At 43.2% G+C, this 18596-nt stretch overlaps 1 protein-coding gene across 2 annotated transcripts; it reads left to right on the forward strand.

Moving 5' to 3' along the window:
* The first annotated feature begins 10471 nt into the window (after positions 1-10471).
* Positions 10472-16220, forward strand: LOC119267140. 2 transcript variants are annotated; one of them, XM_037548469.1, is made up of 11 exons: positions 10472-10605; positions 11933-12117; positions 12284-12465; positions 12570-13292; positions 13432-13488; positions 13749-14088; positions 14167-14366; positions 14911-14993; positions 15080-15181; positions 15416-15602; positions 15694-16220. In XM_037548469.1, the coding sequence occupies exons 2-11, from the start codon at positions 11934-11936 to the stop codon at positions 15781-15783; spliced, it is 2148 nt and encodes a 715-aa protein (XP_037404366.1). In that variant the 5' UTR covers positions 10472-10605; position 11933; the 3' UTR covers positions 15784-16220. The 2 variants fall into 2 exon arrangements, with proteins under 2 accessions (XP_037404366.1, XP_037404365.1); XM_037548468.1 differs by lacking the exon at positions 10472-10605 and having other exon boundaries at positions 10956-12117.
* Positions 16221-18596: the final 2376 nt, after the last annotated feature.

Consider the following 18596-nt stretch of genomic DNA (forward strand, 5'->3'; position numbering starts at 1 on the left):
ACAGCATGGAGCAATCCAAAATTATAGATACGTTGGAGACGTATCATCCCTTAACATGCAACAAAGAGTCACTCCAAAGTCACTAATAGCAGAGAACGAACGAAGAGATTATGGTAGGGTACGAAACCACCTCAAAGTTATTCTTTCCAATCAATCCATTGGGCTATTCCTATAAGTGTCACAAACAGCCCTAGAGTTCGTACTAGAATAACACCTTAACACACAAATCAACCAAAACCCTAATGTCACCTAGATACTCTAATGTCACCTCAAGTATCCGTGGGTATGATTATACGATATGCATCACACAATCTCAGATTCATCTATTCAACCAACACATAGAACCTCAAAGAGTGCCCCAAAGTTTCTATTGGAGAATCACGACGAAAACGTGTGCCAACCCCTATGCATAGGTTCATGGGCGGAACCCGCAAGTTGATCACCAAAACATACATCAAGTGAATCACGTGGTATCCCATTGTCACCACAGATACGCACGGCAAGACATACATCAAGTGTTCTCAAATCTTTAAAGACTCAATCCGATAAGATAACTTCGAAGGGGAAACTCAATCCATTACAAGAGAGTAGAGGGGGGAGAAAACATCATAAGATCCAACTATAATAGCAAAGCTCATGATACATCAAGATCGTATCACCTCAAGAACATGAGAGAGAGAGAGATCAAACACATAGCTACTGGTACATACCCTCAGCCCCGAGGGAGAACTACTCCCTCCTCGTCATGGAGAGCACCGGGATGATGAAGATGCCCACCGGAGAGGGATTGCCTCCTCCGGCCGGGTGCCGGAACGGGTCTAGATTGGTTTTCGGTGGCTAAGGAGGCTTATGGCGGCGGAACTCCCGATCTATTATGCTCCCCGATTGTTTTAGGGTATATGGATATATATGGGCGGAAGAAATACGTCAGGGGGGCCATGAGGGTGGAGGGCGTGCCCAGGGGGTGGGCGCGCCCCCTGCCTCGTGGCTCCCTCGTTGCTTTCTTGACGTGCACTCCAAGTCTCCCGGGTTGCTTTCCTTCCAAAAATAAGTTCCGTGAAGTTTCAGGTCAATTGGACTCCGTTTGATTTTCCTTTTCTGCGATACTCTAAAACAAGGAAAAAACATAAACTGGCACTGGCAGTGGGCTCTAGGTTAATAGGTTAGTCCCAAAAATAATATAAAAGTGTATAATAAAGCCCGTAAACATCCAAAGTTGATAATATAATAGCATGGAACAATCAAAAATTATAGATACGTTGGAGATGTATCAGTGGTTCACATTTTATTCATGGTGCTTTCTGTAAAATGCTTGATAAATATGATGTTAGTCATAGAATTGCATCTCCTTATCACCCACAGTCTAGTGGTCAAGTAGAATTGAGTAATAGAGAGCTCAAATTAATTTTGCAAAAGACTATTAATAGATCTAGAAAGAATTGGTCCAAGAAACTTGATGATGCATTATGGGCCTATAGAACTGCATATAAAAATCCTATGGGTATGTCTCCGTATAAAATGGTTTATGGAAAAGCATGTCACTTACCTCTCAAACTACAACACAAGGCAATTATGATTTTAAACTTGCCGGTGAGAAGAGGTTATTTGATATTAGCTTACTCGATGAATGGAGAACCCAAGCCTACGAAAATGCCAAGTTGTTTAAAGAAAAAGTTAAAAGATGGCATGATAAAAGGATACAAAAGCGTGAGTTTAATGTTGGTGATTATGTATTGCTATACAACTCTCGTTTAAGATTTTTTGCAGGAAAATTTCTCTCTAAATGGGAAGGTCCTTACGTTATCGGGGAGGTCTATCATTCCGGTGCCATAAAAATCAACAACTTCGAAGGCACAAATCCGAAGGTGATGAACGGTCAAAGAATCAAACATTATATCTCAGGTAATCCCATAAATGTTGAAACCAATGTTATTGAAACCATAACCCCGGAGGAATACATAAGGGACACTTTCCGGAACATTTTAGACTCCGAAAAGGAATAGGTATGTGGTACGGTAAGTAAACCGACTCCAAAACAGTTTTTAAGGAAATATTTCTCCGTTTTGGAATATTTAGAAAAATAGAAAAATAATAAGCAGTCCGGGAAGGACACGAGGGCTCCATGAGGGTGGAGGGCGCGCCCTACCCCCTAGGCGCGCCCCCCTACCTTGTGGGCACCTCGTGCGCTCTCCGGACTCCGTTTTCGTACACGACACGTATTTTGGTTGGTAAAAATTCATTATATAATCTCCCGGGGGTTTTGACTCCCGTATCACGCAATTATCCTATGTTTGTGTTTCGAGCTGTTGCTGCTGCAGATTAGAGCAAGATGTCTTCGCAAGAGTCAGTCGGGGAGAGTCGGGTGTCTCATCCGGCACCGAGATCAATGACAAACAACAATGTTGACCTCTTTGGGCCAGCCACGGAGGAAGAGATGGAGGCTGATTTGAAGAGGATAGATGCTATGGAAGAGGATCAAGAAGTCACTTCCCGCTTCCGAGCTGGATTCACAATGGGAGAACTACAGAGCTCAGCTATTCCAAACTCGGTTATCCCTTCCAATGTTAGATTTCTTTCTTATGAGAATATGAAAAAGAGTGTCACTGGTTCTCCCGTAGCTATGCAGCACCCTTGGGTGCAGGGAGCTTTGGCTGTTACAGGAAAACTCCGAAAGGAAATAATGGACCTCAAGTAGCAAGTCAATAAGCTCGAGGAGGAGAATCGTATCCTGAGGGGCATCATTGCCAAGAATATCACATCACCATCCCCGAAAAGAGAGACATAATCACATGGGTATGGGCACTCCCCTTGGCAATTGCCAAGCTTGGGGGAGTGCCCCGGTATCGTATCACCATCACTTTTATCTTTACCGTTTTTCTTAGTTCGATCCTTTTGGTAATATCTTGATCTAGTAGAATAAAAGTTTATGGCATGATCTAGTTTTGAGTTTTGCTTTATAATTCCTCTATGTAATCGAGTCCGTGAGCTATATAATAAAGATTAGTGCCGAGTTAAGGGCTTGATTATTTTGCCATGATCCTAAGGGAATAAGAGAAAAGAGAAAAAAATAAAAAGAAACAAAGAGATCATGTGAATCTTATGGAGAGTAATGAGCTCACATAGAAAAAGTATGATGAATAAAAGTTTGGGAGTTGACAAGCATAGTTTTGGTCATCGTTGCAATTAATAGGAAGTAATAAGAAAGAGAGGTCTTCACATATAAATATACTATCTTGGGCATCTTTTATGATTGTGAGCACTCATTAAAATATGACATGCTAAAGAGTTGACGTTGGACAAGGAAGACAACGTAATGGGTTATATTTTCTTACATCTGAGATAAATTATATTGTCATGGATCATCCAACATGGTTGATCTTTCCTTTCCCCCTCATGCTAGCCAAATTCATCGCACGAAGTAGAGATACTACTTGTGCTTCCAAATACCCTTAAACCAGTCTTGCCATGAGAGTCCACCATACCTACCTATGGATTGAGTAAGATCCTCCAAGTAAGTTGGCATCGGTGCAAGCAATAAAAATTGCTCTCTAAATATGTATGACTTATTAGTGTGGGAGAAATAAGCTTTATACGATCGTGTGATATGGAAGAAATAAAAGCGACAGACTGCATAATAAAGTTCCATATCACAAGTGGCAATATAAAGTGACATTTTTTCGCATTAAGATTTTGTGCATCCAACTATAAAAGCGCATGACAACCTCTGCTTCCCTCTGCGAAGGACCTATCTTTTACTTTTATCTCCTACATTGCATAAGAGTCATGGTGATATTCACCCTTCCTTTTTACATTTTATCCTTTGGCAAGCACAGTATGTTGGAAAGATCCTGGTATATATGGCTAATTGGATGTGAGTTTTCATGAACTATTATTGTTGACATTACCCTTGAGGTAAAACGCTGGGAGGCAAAACTATAAGCTCCTATCTTTCTCCGTGTCCGATTAAAATTCCATACCCATAAGTATTCCGTGAGTGTCAACAATTGTGAAAGACTATATGATAGTTGGGTATGTGGACTTGCTGAAAAACTCTTATACATTGACTCTTTCCTATGTTATGATAAATTGCAATTTCTCCAACGACTGAGATTATAGTTTGTTAGTTTTCAATGAAGTTTACGATTCATACTTGAAATTGTGATTGAATTATTACTCTAGCATAAGAAATCATATGACAAGAATTATATAAGTTGTTGTTCTAAGAATGATCATGATGCCCTCATGCCCGTATTTTATTTTTATCGATACCTCTATCTCTAAACATGTGGACATATTTTTCGATTTCGGCTTTCGCTTGAGGACAAGCGAGGTCTAAGCTTGGGGGAGTTGATACATCCATTTTGCATCATGCTTTTATATCGATATTTATTGCATTATGGGTTGTTATTACACATTATGTCACAATACTTATGCCTATTCTCTCTTATTTTACAAGGTTTATATAAAGAGGGAGAATGCCGGCAGCTGGGATTCTGGGCTGGAAAAGGAGCAAATATTAGAGACCTATTCTGCACAGCTCCAAAAGTCCTGAAACTTCACGGAAGACGTTTTCAGAATATATAAAAAATACTCAGCGGAAGAAGTTCACCAGAGGGGCACACCCTGCCCACGAGGGTGGGGGGCGCGCCCTACCCCCTGGACGCGCCCCCCTACCTCATGGGCCCCCTGGCCCTCTGGTGGCCATCTTCTGCTATATGAAGTCTTTCGATGGGAAAAAAATAAGAAGCCATCTTCTCGGACGAAACTCCGCCGCCACGAGGCAGAACCTTGGCGGAACCAATCTAGGACTCTGGCGGAGCTGTTATGCTGGGGAAACTTCCCTCCGGGAGGGGGAAATCATCGCCATCGTCATCACCAACGCTCCTCTCATCGGGAGAGGGCAATGTCCATCAACATCTTCATCAGCACCATCTCCTCTCAAAACCCTAGTTCATCTCTTGTATCCAATTCTTGTCTTCAAGTCCGGGATTGGTGCTAGTAGGTTGCTAGTAGTGTTAATTACTCCTTGTAGTTGATGCTAGTTGGTTTATTTGGTGGAAGTTCATATGTTCAGATCCTATATGCATATTAATACCCCTCTGATTATGAACATGAATATGCTTTGTGAGTAGTTACGTTTGTTCCTGAGGACATGGGAGAAGTCTTGCTATTAGTAGTCATGTGAATTTGGTATTCGTTCGATATTTTGATGAGATGTATGTTGTCTCTCCTCTAGTAGTGTTATGTGAACGTTGACTACATGACACTTCACCATTATTTGGGCCTAGAGGAAGGCATTGCGAAGTAATAAGTAGATGATGGGTTGCTAGAGTGACAGAAGCTTAAACCCTAGTTTATGCGTTGCTTCATAAGGGGCTGATTTGGATCCATATGTTTCATGCTATGGTTAGGTTTACCTTAATACTTATGTTGTAGTTGCAGATGCTTGCAATAGAGGTTAATCATAAGGGGGATGCTTGTCCAAGTAAGGACGGTACCCAAGCACCGGTCCACCCACATACCAAATTATCAAAGTACCGAACGTGAATCATACGAACGTGATGAAAACTAGCTTGATGATATTCCCATGTGTCCTCGGGAGCGCTTTTCTCTATATAAGAGTTTGTCCAGGCTTGTCCTTTGCTACAAAAAGGATTGGGCCACCTTGCTGCACTTTATTTACTTTTGTTACTTGTTGCTCGTTACAAATTATCCTATCACAAAACTATCTGTTATCATTTATTTCAGTACTTGCAGAGAATACCTTGTTGGAAACCGCTTATCATTTCCTTCTGCTCCTCGTTGGGTTCGACACTCTTACTTATTGAAAGGACTACGATAGATCCCCTATACTTGTGGGTCATTACTCAACGGTTTGTTGGCGTGGCGGACGAGGCCGGCTGGTGGTGGATTGAAGATAAATATGACATGTGGGGCACAGATGTCAGTGAGAATAGTCTATAATCCCTATCGGGATCGATCTTTTCCTAGCACGCCAAAGAGGTACAGGGTTAGGCTTAACCAGGATATATGAGTATAGGGTATCGATTTCAAGAGATTATAAGATTGAGGTTAAGGTTCGATTTTGATGAGATGTATGAACTGAAGGTTCAAAACAGACCTCATATTGTAAAGTTTAATCACTCAAACAATCCACGCATACATGAATACAAAAGACGAGCACAACTAAATGATAATAATCGAGGGTCTCCTTCTAGCCCTTTGAGAGATGTAACCCGTTGATCATCAATTCTACCCACAACATGGAAGTAATCCCTACAATGCTTAAGGAGGAGGGCCAATCCATTGCATAGTGGCAGAGCTTCATAGGGCCAACATGGGCGGTGGCCCCCAACTCATAGGAGAACATGTGTATACATCTTTGGTATTAGACCTATTTGTCCACTAAAACCCAGCCCATAGTGATTGTGTTTGACCCCGCCTAGCCAATGACCCCCCTCCCATTTGACCCCGAGCCTCACTACTGCATTGCAGTGATCTTTTTTGGCAGCAGAATTGTATGAAGACTGTTATTATGTGAAACTCGTTCCGAACATTGTCCCAGAGAACAAATGGGGCAATTGGCTGTCTAGACAAAAGAAAAAGGAAAAATGTGAAAACCATTTTATATAATGTAAAAATGCATACAAATAGGGTGCGTGCGTGCGTGCGCACCAAACGTGGGTCTTTAACATGGTCACCTTAGAGCAAGTATAATACTGGGCTTATAGCCTGTTTACGTGACATTTTTGCCTACGTGGAGGAGAGAGACATGAGAAGAGCAAGTACAGTAGGGTGACATAAGCGGGCTATAAAGACTAAAATGATATATCTTTGCTTAGTTGGAGGGGAGAGAAGAGGAAAGAGAATGGAAGCGGGTTGTAGAATAAGAGCCGACTATATCACGAGACCCAAGTCACTTTGTGAAAATGTATGATGGGTCAACTATTAACAAAGTACTACATATTTAAATCTTACTATTGTACAAACCGGCTATTAGGTTGACCATAGATAACATGGCAATTTCTTGTAGCCAACTGTTGGCTATATTATTAACCATATTCGAAAATGAGAAGAGTGAGCTCTTATGCAAGAGCCAGATATATGCTAACTTGTGGGCAAATGCATTAAATGCAAAGAAAAAGAAAGATAGAGCTTAGAAGAAAAAAATAATACTAATCTTATAGCCAACTTTATAGCCCGCCTTACTATATGAGTAAGTGTAGTAGGTGACTATATTCTACTCTCTTCGTTCTAAATATAAGTCTTTATAGAGATTGCACTATGAACCACATACATATGTATATAGATACATTTTAGAGTGTAGATTCATTCATTTTGCTCCGTATCTAGTCCATAGTGAAATCTTTACAAAGACTTATATTTAGGAACGAAGTGAGTACATGACAGCTTCATGTAGCCATCAGCTGACTATACTATTAACCATTCTCTTAGTGTGAGTCAATAAGCAACCCAAGAGAAGTCGTGATGGTTGCACACACAAAAACACACGAGGGAATTCATTTCACTAAACAGTAAACACAAAAGTCAACGTGACTCGTTATGAAAGAACGATATTCCGAGGCCCTTGGGTGGAGAAATGAGAATCCTCTCGCTCGTGCTCGTTGGATCCGTAGTAGCATCACTCTCGCACAACTCGCGTGATGCCACTCTGCTCCTGCTCTGCAGTCCCTTCGCCTTGCCAAGCCAAAAGACTCGAACGCGCTCGCGCACGCGTGGCCCGCTTTCCGGGTAGCGAGCGCCGGCCCGATCGACACGCCCGTGCCCGGTGCGGGAAAAAGTCAGCAGACGCGAAAGCGACGCGTCATGCCACCACCACCAATGCAGGGGCGGGTAGACGCGCCTGCCGTTTCTGGCCCGTCATCTTTGCGAATGCCTGTCTCCTATCGAAGCACGGCCCGTCCGTTCTCGTCACCATTTTCTATCGCCAGCTGCGTGCGCACTGTAACCCAGTACAGTAGCATCAATCTAATCTGGCTACGTGTCGGCCCGTGCTTACTTAATTGTTTTCTTCTGTGTTTCCTCTTCTTCCTTGCCGGTACTGCAGTGAGATTGTTATGATTATCCTCGCCGTGAACCGGGAGTATGTCAGAGACCGACCACCTGCACATTTTTCAATTTCCGTGCAAACTGAACAGATCGTCCAGTGTGTTAATTAATCTAGCTGAGCTGACGTCTAGTTGCACCAATAGCTCGGCTTGCAGGCTGCAGCTTAGGCTATGTTTGGTAGCAAAGTATTGCAAAAACCGTAGTATTGCAAAACTACAATATTTTAGCATGTAGGCACAAGATACCACAGTTTTGACAGAACAAAGTATTTTGAAGTATTAAGAATACTGTGACATGTTTGGTTAGTGCTTGTATGCATCAACGTAACTTAGCTAGCTATAGTCGTTCGACGACACGTACGCATGGCGGCATGGGCTCCAGCGAGCTCGTCAGGGTGGAGCGCATGGGGCACATCGTGGTGCCATTCATGTTGGCGGCGGTCACGAGCAGTGCGTGCTGGATGACCAGCAGCTAGCAAGGTCGCGGCATGGCGGCGGCTGCACGGCCAGTGGCAAAACAGCACGCATACAACATAGTTTTGACCAGCAGTAACACACAACTAGGAATGCGCAGGGCACATTCAAGCTCGGACAATAGTGCGTTGGGGGTTCGCAGAGCAGCCAGTACCGCGACCATGGCGTGAGTTGGCCAGCGGGGCAACCAGCTGCTTGGGGGCATGGGGCATAGGAGCAGATACGGAGGAGCGCAAGCGGCAGTACAATGGACACCGTTTTTTCTCTTCATCGTCGTCTCTTAGTTTATCCATGATTGCCCATGGAGAAGATCTGAACAACAGGCAGGGGCGACACCTAGGGAGCGAGGAAGATACAAACGTCGTTTTTCCGCTCACTCTGTTAAAAAAAAGAGGTCCAGGGTTCTTTTTTATATGCAGAGGAAATACCACGGTTTTGACAATACTGCAGTATTAAAATTACAGTTTATTATGACAACCAAACAGCTCATTGCGAATAAAACTATGATAACATAAAAAACTATAGTATTCTTGGAATACTTAGAAAATACTTTACTACCAAATGGGGCCTTAGTTTTCGTTTTTTACTCGTGTGTCTTCTTTTTCTCCTTCTTCCTTGCCTCCCATGTAAGAGACGGTTGAGTTCGTCTTTGTTCTGCCTGCCCCTGTCGGCTGCCGCTCCGGTACTCTTTCTTGTCGACAAAACTTTCGATTTATTATCAACTGTCAAGATAGTATAAAAAACATTATAAGTAAAAATTATATCTAGATCCATACATCACCTAGCGACAACTATAAGCAATGGAGCGAGCCGAAGCCGCCATCATCTCCCCTCCCTCGTCGGAGTCGGGTAAAACATTGTTGTAGACGTAGACGAACGAAGATCGGATCCAGTCGGATCCACCGAACACAAACAATGACCGGATCCCACGAGATCCATAGGAGATAAACCTTCACACGCCTTCTGACGACGCCTGAAACATTACCGGGACGGGGGCTAGGCGGGAAGGACCTTATTTCATTTTCAAGAAGCCGCCGCCGCCTCGTCTTTTTGAACATGGCACAAACACTAACAAAATTCAGAAAAAGCATCTAAAAACAAAGCCTTTCCGCCGGCAAGGGCCAGGATGCACCGTGCCTCCATGGTCCAAGTACCATAGGAGACGAGGTGGACCAGCGTCAGCGAGAGACAGGGAACCCTAGATGAGTTTGCACGAAGGCACATGACGAACATACAATTGATTACATCTATTACAAATCAATAAATCTCCGCCGCTCGGGCGGAGAGGGCATTCTACATGTCTTGCTCCGATTAGCAGTTGATTGAGTTTTTTTAGTCTTTCTGAAGGTGTCATTTAAACAGATGACATTGCTTTTTCTTTAAGTTGGTCTTTCAAACTTTGATCTTTGTTGCGATTGTTCGCCTGGACTAAGTCAATGGAACTCCTTCGTAGATTCTGTCGTCTTTATGGGACGGTGAAGTTAGGGTTTTTGTCGTGCGTTCACAATGACAAGATCCGATGTCAACATTTCAGATGCTCAATAATGACGACTGCAACTTCAGGATGCTGGTCCTTAAGGCAGTAGGCACACACACATGGACTTACCGATGATCACCGACAAGTCCAAATTGATTCGATCTATTTTTCAGAAAAAGGAAATTCTCATTCTCTTTCACTATGATCAAGAGTGAATACCTTTTCATTTATAAAAAAAAGTGAATACTTTTTCAACTTTGAAAAAGGGTGAATACCTTTATGGTGCCACTCCTGTTCACGGGTCACACACAGGCTCGACACAGACGTGCTCTCGCGTTGGTGGGTCCTCGGAAATCTAGGGGCGCGGGCCGGCCCCACCGGTCAGCCCACGTCGTCCGGCCCCACAGAAAGCGGCCTCGCTTTGCTTTGCCCCGCAGGAGAGGCGCAGCGCAGGTGCGCAACACGCACCCGCAAAAGCTCGTTCCCTAGTTCTCTCGCCGTCGCCCGAGGCGATCAGACGAGGCGGCGGCGGCGGCGGCGACGACGACTCCAGCGGCGACCGCCGGTTCGCAGCGCCACAGCGAGGTGAGCGATCCCTCCCTCCCTGCCGACTCCGTCCCCTGATTTGGGCGCGATTCGTGCTGGATTTCCCCGTTTCGGCGCGGGTTTTGGTGGGGTTTTAGTACCACTGCTTTTGTTCGCGGTGCGAGCGGCCCGCTTGGGGGTCTGCGTGCGGTTGTCGCGGGTCGATTTGGAGCGGGTGGCGGCCAATGCGGCCATGGCCGCTCGGTGTTCTTAGGGCCGGCTGCGGGTGTACGGAAGTTGGGGGTCGCGGAATGTGAGCTTCGAGTGGAGCAGGTTGAGGGTAGGCGTGCTCGATGGTTCAGGTGCGCGGCCGCGTGAGCGCGGCGATTCGGTTTGATTTTTCCACGGGGGAACGGTGGAATTTTCTGGTGTTTTCTAAGCAACTGGTGGGTGGCCGTGGGCACGCCTTTGGATATTTTTGGCATTCCAGCGTTTTCCCCGTGCTGCGACACTGGTCGCTGCCATTTCTGATGTTGTTGGCGCCTAGTAACCGTGTGGGATCTGCGAAGTCAGGGTTTATGGGGACGATTTTTACCTGTTGGGTTTCATTGGAAAAAATAATTCACGGAAGTAGGGGAGCAGAATCCTGTCGAAACACGTCCATTCCGGGGTTGCTATTTTGTTGCTGCGGATGTTGTGAAGCAACTCGAGCTAGTAGCATAACTTGTTCTAATTTTGCAGTTCTGAATTGGAGGATTTCCTGTAGCGAGCCTTTCGTGACTGACATCCTCGAGTTTTGAGGTGGAAATGGCATGTAGGTGTGGTGTCCTACTGTTGTGTGTCCCTTCCAGTTGCATTGCCGACTGCGAGGTAGCTCGCTGTAATTTTTTTGCCGTGGAGCTCGTGCAGTGAATCTATTTTCTGGTGCTGTTTTAGGTGTTGCTCCGATTGCACATCTTGTGGAATTTCTTGGTTGCTGCAGGCAGTGTTTGTATGGTGCCCTTGAAATTTTATCAAACAGTGGGTGTTTGGCGTCAGAAATAGAACCATAAATCTTTTGACAGAAACACAACTACAGTCTTCTACATTCCCATTGATCTGGTTTGGAGGTACTTGACAAGCTCGGGTTTACGGACGTCATGATGTTTTTAAGGAGCCACTTTTGATTTTATTTTATTTTTTGGTACGATCTTGCTGTCAGATATATTATGATGTTGGTTATGTCAGTACTCTTTTGATCACTAGTTTCAGATTTGTGCTTACTATAGTAATTTGTGCTGATCGGTGTGATAATTTATCTATATATAATTTTGTTGCTGCAGTACACCCTTATGTTTACTAATGGTTGTTGTTTTCTGTTTTGTGCATTTTTGATAATTTTTCAAAGAATGGGTACTGGACGGAAGGCAGAGACCTACAATGTCGCAGCACCAAAACAAGATCGAAGCAATACTCGGTGGTATGGTGACCAATCTTTTCCTGCACGTAATCTTGGGGAAGATGCGCTAGCAGGAGTTATTTTCGGCTGCACCAACAAAACAATGAATGAATGCCTCTCTAAACAGCTATTTGGTTAGTACATTTCTTTTAATTCGTACCATTTGCAATTTCGTTACAGTGAATATATGTTGCTGACATCATATCTTGGTTAATTTTCGGAACATTAGCCTGTTCCTCGTCATTACTTTGTTGAACTGCTCGTTAACTTCTAATGGTCTTTCTACCTTGTGTTTGATAGGTTTGCCTGCATGCCATTTCTCCTATGTGAAGAATATTAAACCTGGACTGCCTCTGTTTCTGTTCAATTACAGTGACAGAAAACTGCATGGCATTTTCGAAGCTGCCACTCCTGGCCAGCTTACCATTGACCAATTTGCTTGGAGTCATGATGGTAGAACAAAGACACAATATCCAGCACAGGTATCAGCATATAACAACTAGTGTTCAATGTATCTGGCACTTCAGTTTGTATGTATTTTGTAAACTGATTGTGATGTGTGAGTGACTTGATTTTTGTTCTGAAGGTTCGGGTCTCTATCAAAACTCAGTGCCTACCACTTCCAGAGAACATATACAAAGGCGTGATTAGTAGCAATTATCACAAGTTTCGCCACTTCCACTTTGAGCTAGACCATGCACAAACAAGAGACTTAGTTTCTTTGTTTGTACCTGCTCCTGTTGGTGCTGTTCCAAACGAGCGGAATCTTTCTGTACCTCCTGCTCTCGTTGACGCTGCTCCAAACAGATGCAGTCTTTCTGGACCTCTGCCATCTCCAACAGGAGCACAGCTTGTTCGTGGCGCAGTGTCGACCGAGTCTGGTTCAACGGATGGTGAACAGTTTGCTGGTTCAGCATATTCACTTGATAGAAATGCTGACCATGCCAGCGCAAGTAGAACATCAAAGAGCAACTTTGATGAAGAGTCTTCTGAGTGGGATGATTTGGGTGATGGTGTGACTGAGAAAGGAACAAAGTCTGTGAATGATGGCCATCCACATATCAATCCAGTGCATGGTCAACAGCATGACCCAATGGATGTTTTGCAGAAGTTGCAAGAACTGTCTCTTTTACGGCAGGAGAAGGCCCAATCCTCAGAGGTTGCTGTTGATTCTACTTCAGGTGGAACCAGACTTCAAGAATCACCACTAGGTGCTACTTTTGCCAAAGATCCATCAAACGCCACCTTGGGCGGTGATGAACCTATGAAGGATAGCACATCCTTTGAGCAACGTTGTGGAAATGATGAGGTGCCCTATGCTATTGTGTTTTCTTGATTACCTGTTGCCCTTAGTTATTTTCACATTATGCTCCAGATTTTCAAAATTATGGTTTGTAATATTCCGTATGCACACACTTATATAATGCTATTTCTGGTACTGTATGCAGCTGCTTCAGATCATCAATGAATTATCCAAAAAGACTCAAGCAATTGGGAAAAAACAGGTATTACCTTGTTTACTTTGAACTTTTGGGTGCAAATCATTATCTGCTGGAGAAGAAAGTATAAATAGACGAAGCTGCTTTCCTCATTGTCTTAAGTTCTTATTGGCATGTCCGTAACTATGTGATTTTAAATCATGTTCAAATGTTTATTGGAAATACGAAACCATATTTATTCTCTTTACGTTATGTTGAGTTAATTATGTTACCCATGCATGTTCGGTATGCATTCCCTCTGTTTTGATTGTGCTCGTGCATTCCAGATTGAGTCAGATGCAGAAATACTTGTATTGAGGGCAACTGTAAAGGACATGGAAAGAAAAATTCAGGAACTGCAGTACCAATATGGAAAATTACAGTTGGAGTATTCAGCAGCACTTCTTGGTGAACCACGCAATATTCTGGAAGGGCCATCAATTTTCCTAATAGGTGGCCATAATGGAATCACCTGGTTGCCATCCCTCGATTCCTTTTACCCTACAGCAGACAGACTAGTGCCACTGAGGCCAATGAGCTCAGCCCGTTCATATGCTGCTGTTGCTGCATTGAATGATCATCTCTTTGTTTTTGGTGGAGGCGATGGCGATTCATGGTATAACACAGGTAAACATTGTTCAGCGTGACAAATAAAGATCTCTGTAGAAGTTCAAGGTGTTTGACTATCTGCATTGCTTTTATCAGTGGAATGCTACAACAGGGTGAGCAATGAGTGGATGGCATGCCCATGCTTGAAACAGAAGAAAGGAAGTCTTGCTGGAGCCACATTGAATGGTAAAATATTTGCTATTGGTGGGGGCGATAAGTCGAGATCTTTTTCAGAAGTTGAGATGTTTGATCCAGTACTTGGGAGTTGGATATACAGCCCGTCTATGCAGCAATGTGTATGGTCTCATGCTCCCTCTAACACTTATATTCAGTGGGATGTTCTAAACCTAATATGCAATTTGAATTATTGGTGTATTCTCATTTGTGATATGTGGTCAGGGTTAGATTCTATAAGCTAGAGCAGACAAAAGAAATGCTATGAAGGGAGGAGGCTGTTTTAAAACTTCAAAACTGCATATTTGATGTTCTTAATCACTTAAATCTGGTGGATTTTTCATCTTTTAAAGGATGGAGTTCCTGGCATTATTGTATTATGGTTTACTTGCATATGATCAATAGGAAAGAAGCCAGACATCTGTTTTGGCATTACAGGTTTCTATGCATCTACTCTAGTCTATCCTTTTAGCACTAGCATAGATCATATTGTTTTTTTTCTGGAGAGATATTGATGCCAACATATGGTCTGTAGAAGTAACGATAGATGTTTGATATTTCCACGTCACTTTTTGGGTGCTACATTAATCCACTCCATTATGCATTTTCCCGCTATGTCGATGTTAGAACTAACAGTTATTTTTTCCACTGCTATGTTTGTTCCAGCGATTTGCTCCTGCTGCAGCCGAATTAAATGGCATCCTTTATGTTGTTGGTGGTTATGATTTCAGCGACGGCTCATACTTACAGTAATGATTCCTCAGCATTCTCTACATTTTTTTCATGATTATACCATTTAAACCTGTTAATAAATGAAAGATTTTAATACCCACAGATCAGCAGAAAGGTATGATCCAAGGGAAGGTTTCTGGACCCAGCTTGCAAGCATGAAGACAAAAAGAGGATCCCACTCTGTTACTGTCCTGGGGGAAGCACTGTGAGCCCCCCCTCTCCCTCCCTCTCTCTCTCTCTCTCTCTCTTGACCCTGTGATCATCAAGTTCCCAAAATGCCAACAAATTACCTTAGGCAATATAATTGAATGTATAATTTTGAATTCTTCCATTCACTCAGGCAATGAGATGTTAGTAAGTTTGACGTCTCTTAAACATACAACTACATGCTCAGCAGTATAATTTTTTCTTACAGTGCACATATCAATCTATGTTTCAGATATGCTCTGGGAGGGTACGATGGAGACCAAATGATGTCCACTGTGGAGATCTTTGACCCTCGTGCCAATTCGTGGAGGATAGGCAGCCCGTTCAGCGTCCCAAGAGGATATGGGTGTGCAGTGACAGCGGACGATAATGTGTACCTCATTGGCGGGTCTGAATCCAATGGAGAAACTGTTGAAACTGTATAGTTTCTGACTGCTTACTCTGGATCACTGATTGTTTCGTCTACGTATTCAAGCCTCACTCATTTCCTTCTTTTGTGTGGATTCGCAGGTGGAAGTTTACAACGAGAGGCAAGGCTGGACTATCCCTGGCTACAAGGCGATAGGGAAGAGGGCCTTCGCCTCTGCCATCGTCGTTTGACAGGGCTGCAGATCTCATATCCTGCCCACATTTTGCTTTTTGCCGGAGCCATATGGACCCCTTCTCCCGTTGCCGGTGGGTTCTGTACAGTATGAGATGCCGATCACAGTATAACCCTCTTCTTGAAATAGCCGCTGGGGGTTTGAGGATTTTTTTGCGGCACGCCCCTGTGCCGATGTACAGATGTAACCCATCAGTTTGGTGCTTGTCTCAGACACCATAGGATTGATCTTACAGCAACACAAGGTCTTGACGCTAACAGAACACATGCAGCATATCCTCCTGCCGCGTTCTTGAGTGGGCGCAGACGCGTGGTTCCTTGTTTCTGTTTGTTTTTTTGGGCGATACTTGATGGTGCCTGAACAAATTGAACTGATCGCGATTCATGAGTGGCTACTCCGAAATTTGGAATGGAAAAACCCAAACTGTTTTTGCAATGTGTGACCTTTTATTTTTTATGATGCGACCCGGGGATTCTTAGTGCTAAAGCACCATGTCTTTGTTCTGTTCTTGTACCTAGCTTAGCTAGTAGCTCTGCCTTTTCTGGCAGCCGGCGGAGATAAATAGTTCCGCAGCGTCTGTGGCTGTCGAAAAGTGGCTGCAGCTCCCGGTCTCCATTGCTCTTGGTATTTGAAATTTTTTAAAAACACACTTTTCTTGCTAAAAAAATCCTAAATCAAATACGTGGATACATACACACATTCCTAAGGCCTGGTAAAAAGCTGAAAAAGAAATACTTTGTATTTTGAGAAATATTTAAAGAGAAATTTCTGACATAAATGGGATCCATTTTCTCCTATATACTGTCAGAATTTTGTTTTTTTTCTATAGCTCAAAACAAAGCGAGATTTGTACCAAAACTTGCCACAGGTATTTGGAATGTGTATATGTATCCCCGGGGAAAAAATCAGATTTTTTTGAAACTTCAAAAACACAAATTTCAAAATGTTAAATATAGAGAGCAGTGGAGCTCGGGTGCTGCAATCCCTCTCTCCTGTGGCTGTAAGCAGGGCCGGTCCTGAGGGGCCCGGGGCAAGACAATGCAGAGGGGCCCCAAGGCCATATTTGTTTCCTATTTCAAGTGCAAATAAATACTCCTACTACTTATACAATAGAATTTCTGTTACCCAATCACCTTGATTGTCCAAGAAAATTGGGATCATAAATATTTACAGTAGCTCTTGTCAATCAACAATTATATATTTCGTATTATGCAAGTTCGTAACACTTTCATGGCTACTAAAATATCATCATATAATTTTTACAAGGTTGTTCTTCGATGGTAACTTAAGGTAATTCCTTGGAATTCCTAGAGGTAGAAGTAGTTATATATGTTTAGAAAAATGTCAATATGTCCTTTCTGGAACTCAATCAATTCGTATGCATGTTTTCCTTTCTGCCCTATTATGGATTCTAGCTATGTTTCTACATTAACAACGGATCTTGCTAATTAACACCCAAACATATGATACAAGTAACTAAGAACAAATGCTAAGAAAGGCATGGAACAAGGTACCTAGGTGGCTAGAAAATTAGAAATTGCAATATTTTGCCGCTGCTTACGAGTCACGAAAAAAAAAATCAGAGTTTCACTTTTCTAATCCCAAGCAACACAAGAAATAGGAGTATGAAGAGGACAGATATACGAGGATGAATTTCTTCGAACAGATGAACGGTCTGAGAAGACTAATGAAATAGGGGATTTGTGTTCAAGATGATGATGAGGTCGACTGGAATCAGGAAAATCACTAATCTCGCCCAGCAGCCGAAAACACAATTGGAAGAAGCGGGCGGGGCCCCATAGACCTTGGCATGGTTGATTTGTTGCCAAATTGAGGGGCAGGAGTAGTAGGCAAGAAGTCCGCGGCGTACATCAAGCCTTGAAGTAATTGATCTGCTACGATTCCATTTTCCTTTTCTAAAATCATCAATCGATCGATCTACTATATGGTGGGCCAAACATCACGTACAGAGCCATCGGGGGCCCGGGGCGGCCGCCCCGTCCGCCCCCCTCAGGGCCGGCCCTGGCTGTAAGCTTCCTGTTTGGAATGTTGGACTATTCTGACGGTTTAGGTGGGAAAGTTTGGGATGGAATGCAACGCTGCTAAGCGAAGAATATGGTCCTAACTCACAGCCACTAACCCCGCCTAACTGTCTATCTATTGTAGGGGCAAAGCTTTGTTCGCTCAAGCTTGAGCAGCAAGGCACCTTGAGAGATTGCCAACCAGTGGATAGTTCCCATGGTGCGAAGCGACGGGGAGAAATTCACGAGTACGTCCTTTTGGAGACCGAGCTCCATAGAGGCTTGTATTTTTAAATTTTCTTTGATTGCAAATTTGTGTTGATAGCTTACCAAGATCACCTCTTGGTATATTAATTTTAAATTTTCAGTTTCAAAAAATCCTGAAAAACATATATACATGTATATAAGGATGCAACGTACATGTGTGTGAAATTTCAAGATGAAATACCTTGAATTGTGACTTGTATAAAAGAACAAAATCATGGACAAGCAATGAACCGTGCATGTGCTGAAAAGCCACAGGGTTATTTTATTGCGCATCCCTCATTTCAAGCGCATTTTGTCATGAAAATTCACAAACATGTACATTATGCCTCTAGGTATATGTGTACTTTTTTTAACATGAAACGTAAAGGTATGGAGTTGAATTTTTCAAAATTCGGCCTCTATGGAGCTTATCCACCGTTTAGGATTTTCGATGCAACAAGATACTCCTCCGTACCGGATAGTTACTCCATTTTACAAATCCACCCTCCAGAATTCAAAACCTTCCCAGTTCACACCCTCCAGG

Source organism: Triticum dicoccoides, chromosome 3A (assembly GCF_002162155.2).
Source record: "Triticum dicoccoides isolate Atlit2015 ecotype Zavitan chromosome 3A, WEW_v2.0, whole genome shotgun sequence".
Lineage (NCBI taxonomy): Eukaryota > Viridiplantae > Streptophyta > Magnoliopsida > Poales > Poaceae > Triticum > Triticum dicoccoides.

Coding starts and splice junctions, on each gene's coding strand:
- LOC119267140 (XM_037548468.1), top strand. CDS start 11,877: ATGTTTACTAATGGTTGTTGTTTTCTGTTTTGTGCATTTTTGATAATT. Junction 12,118..12,283: donor CCTCTCTAAACAGCTATTTG/GTTAGTACATTT, acceptor TGTGTTTGATAG/GTTTGCCTGCATGCCATTTC. Junction 13,293..13,431: donor AACGTTGTGGAAATGATGAG/GTGCCCTATGCT, acceptor TACTGTATGCAG/CTGCTTCAGATCATCAATGA.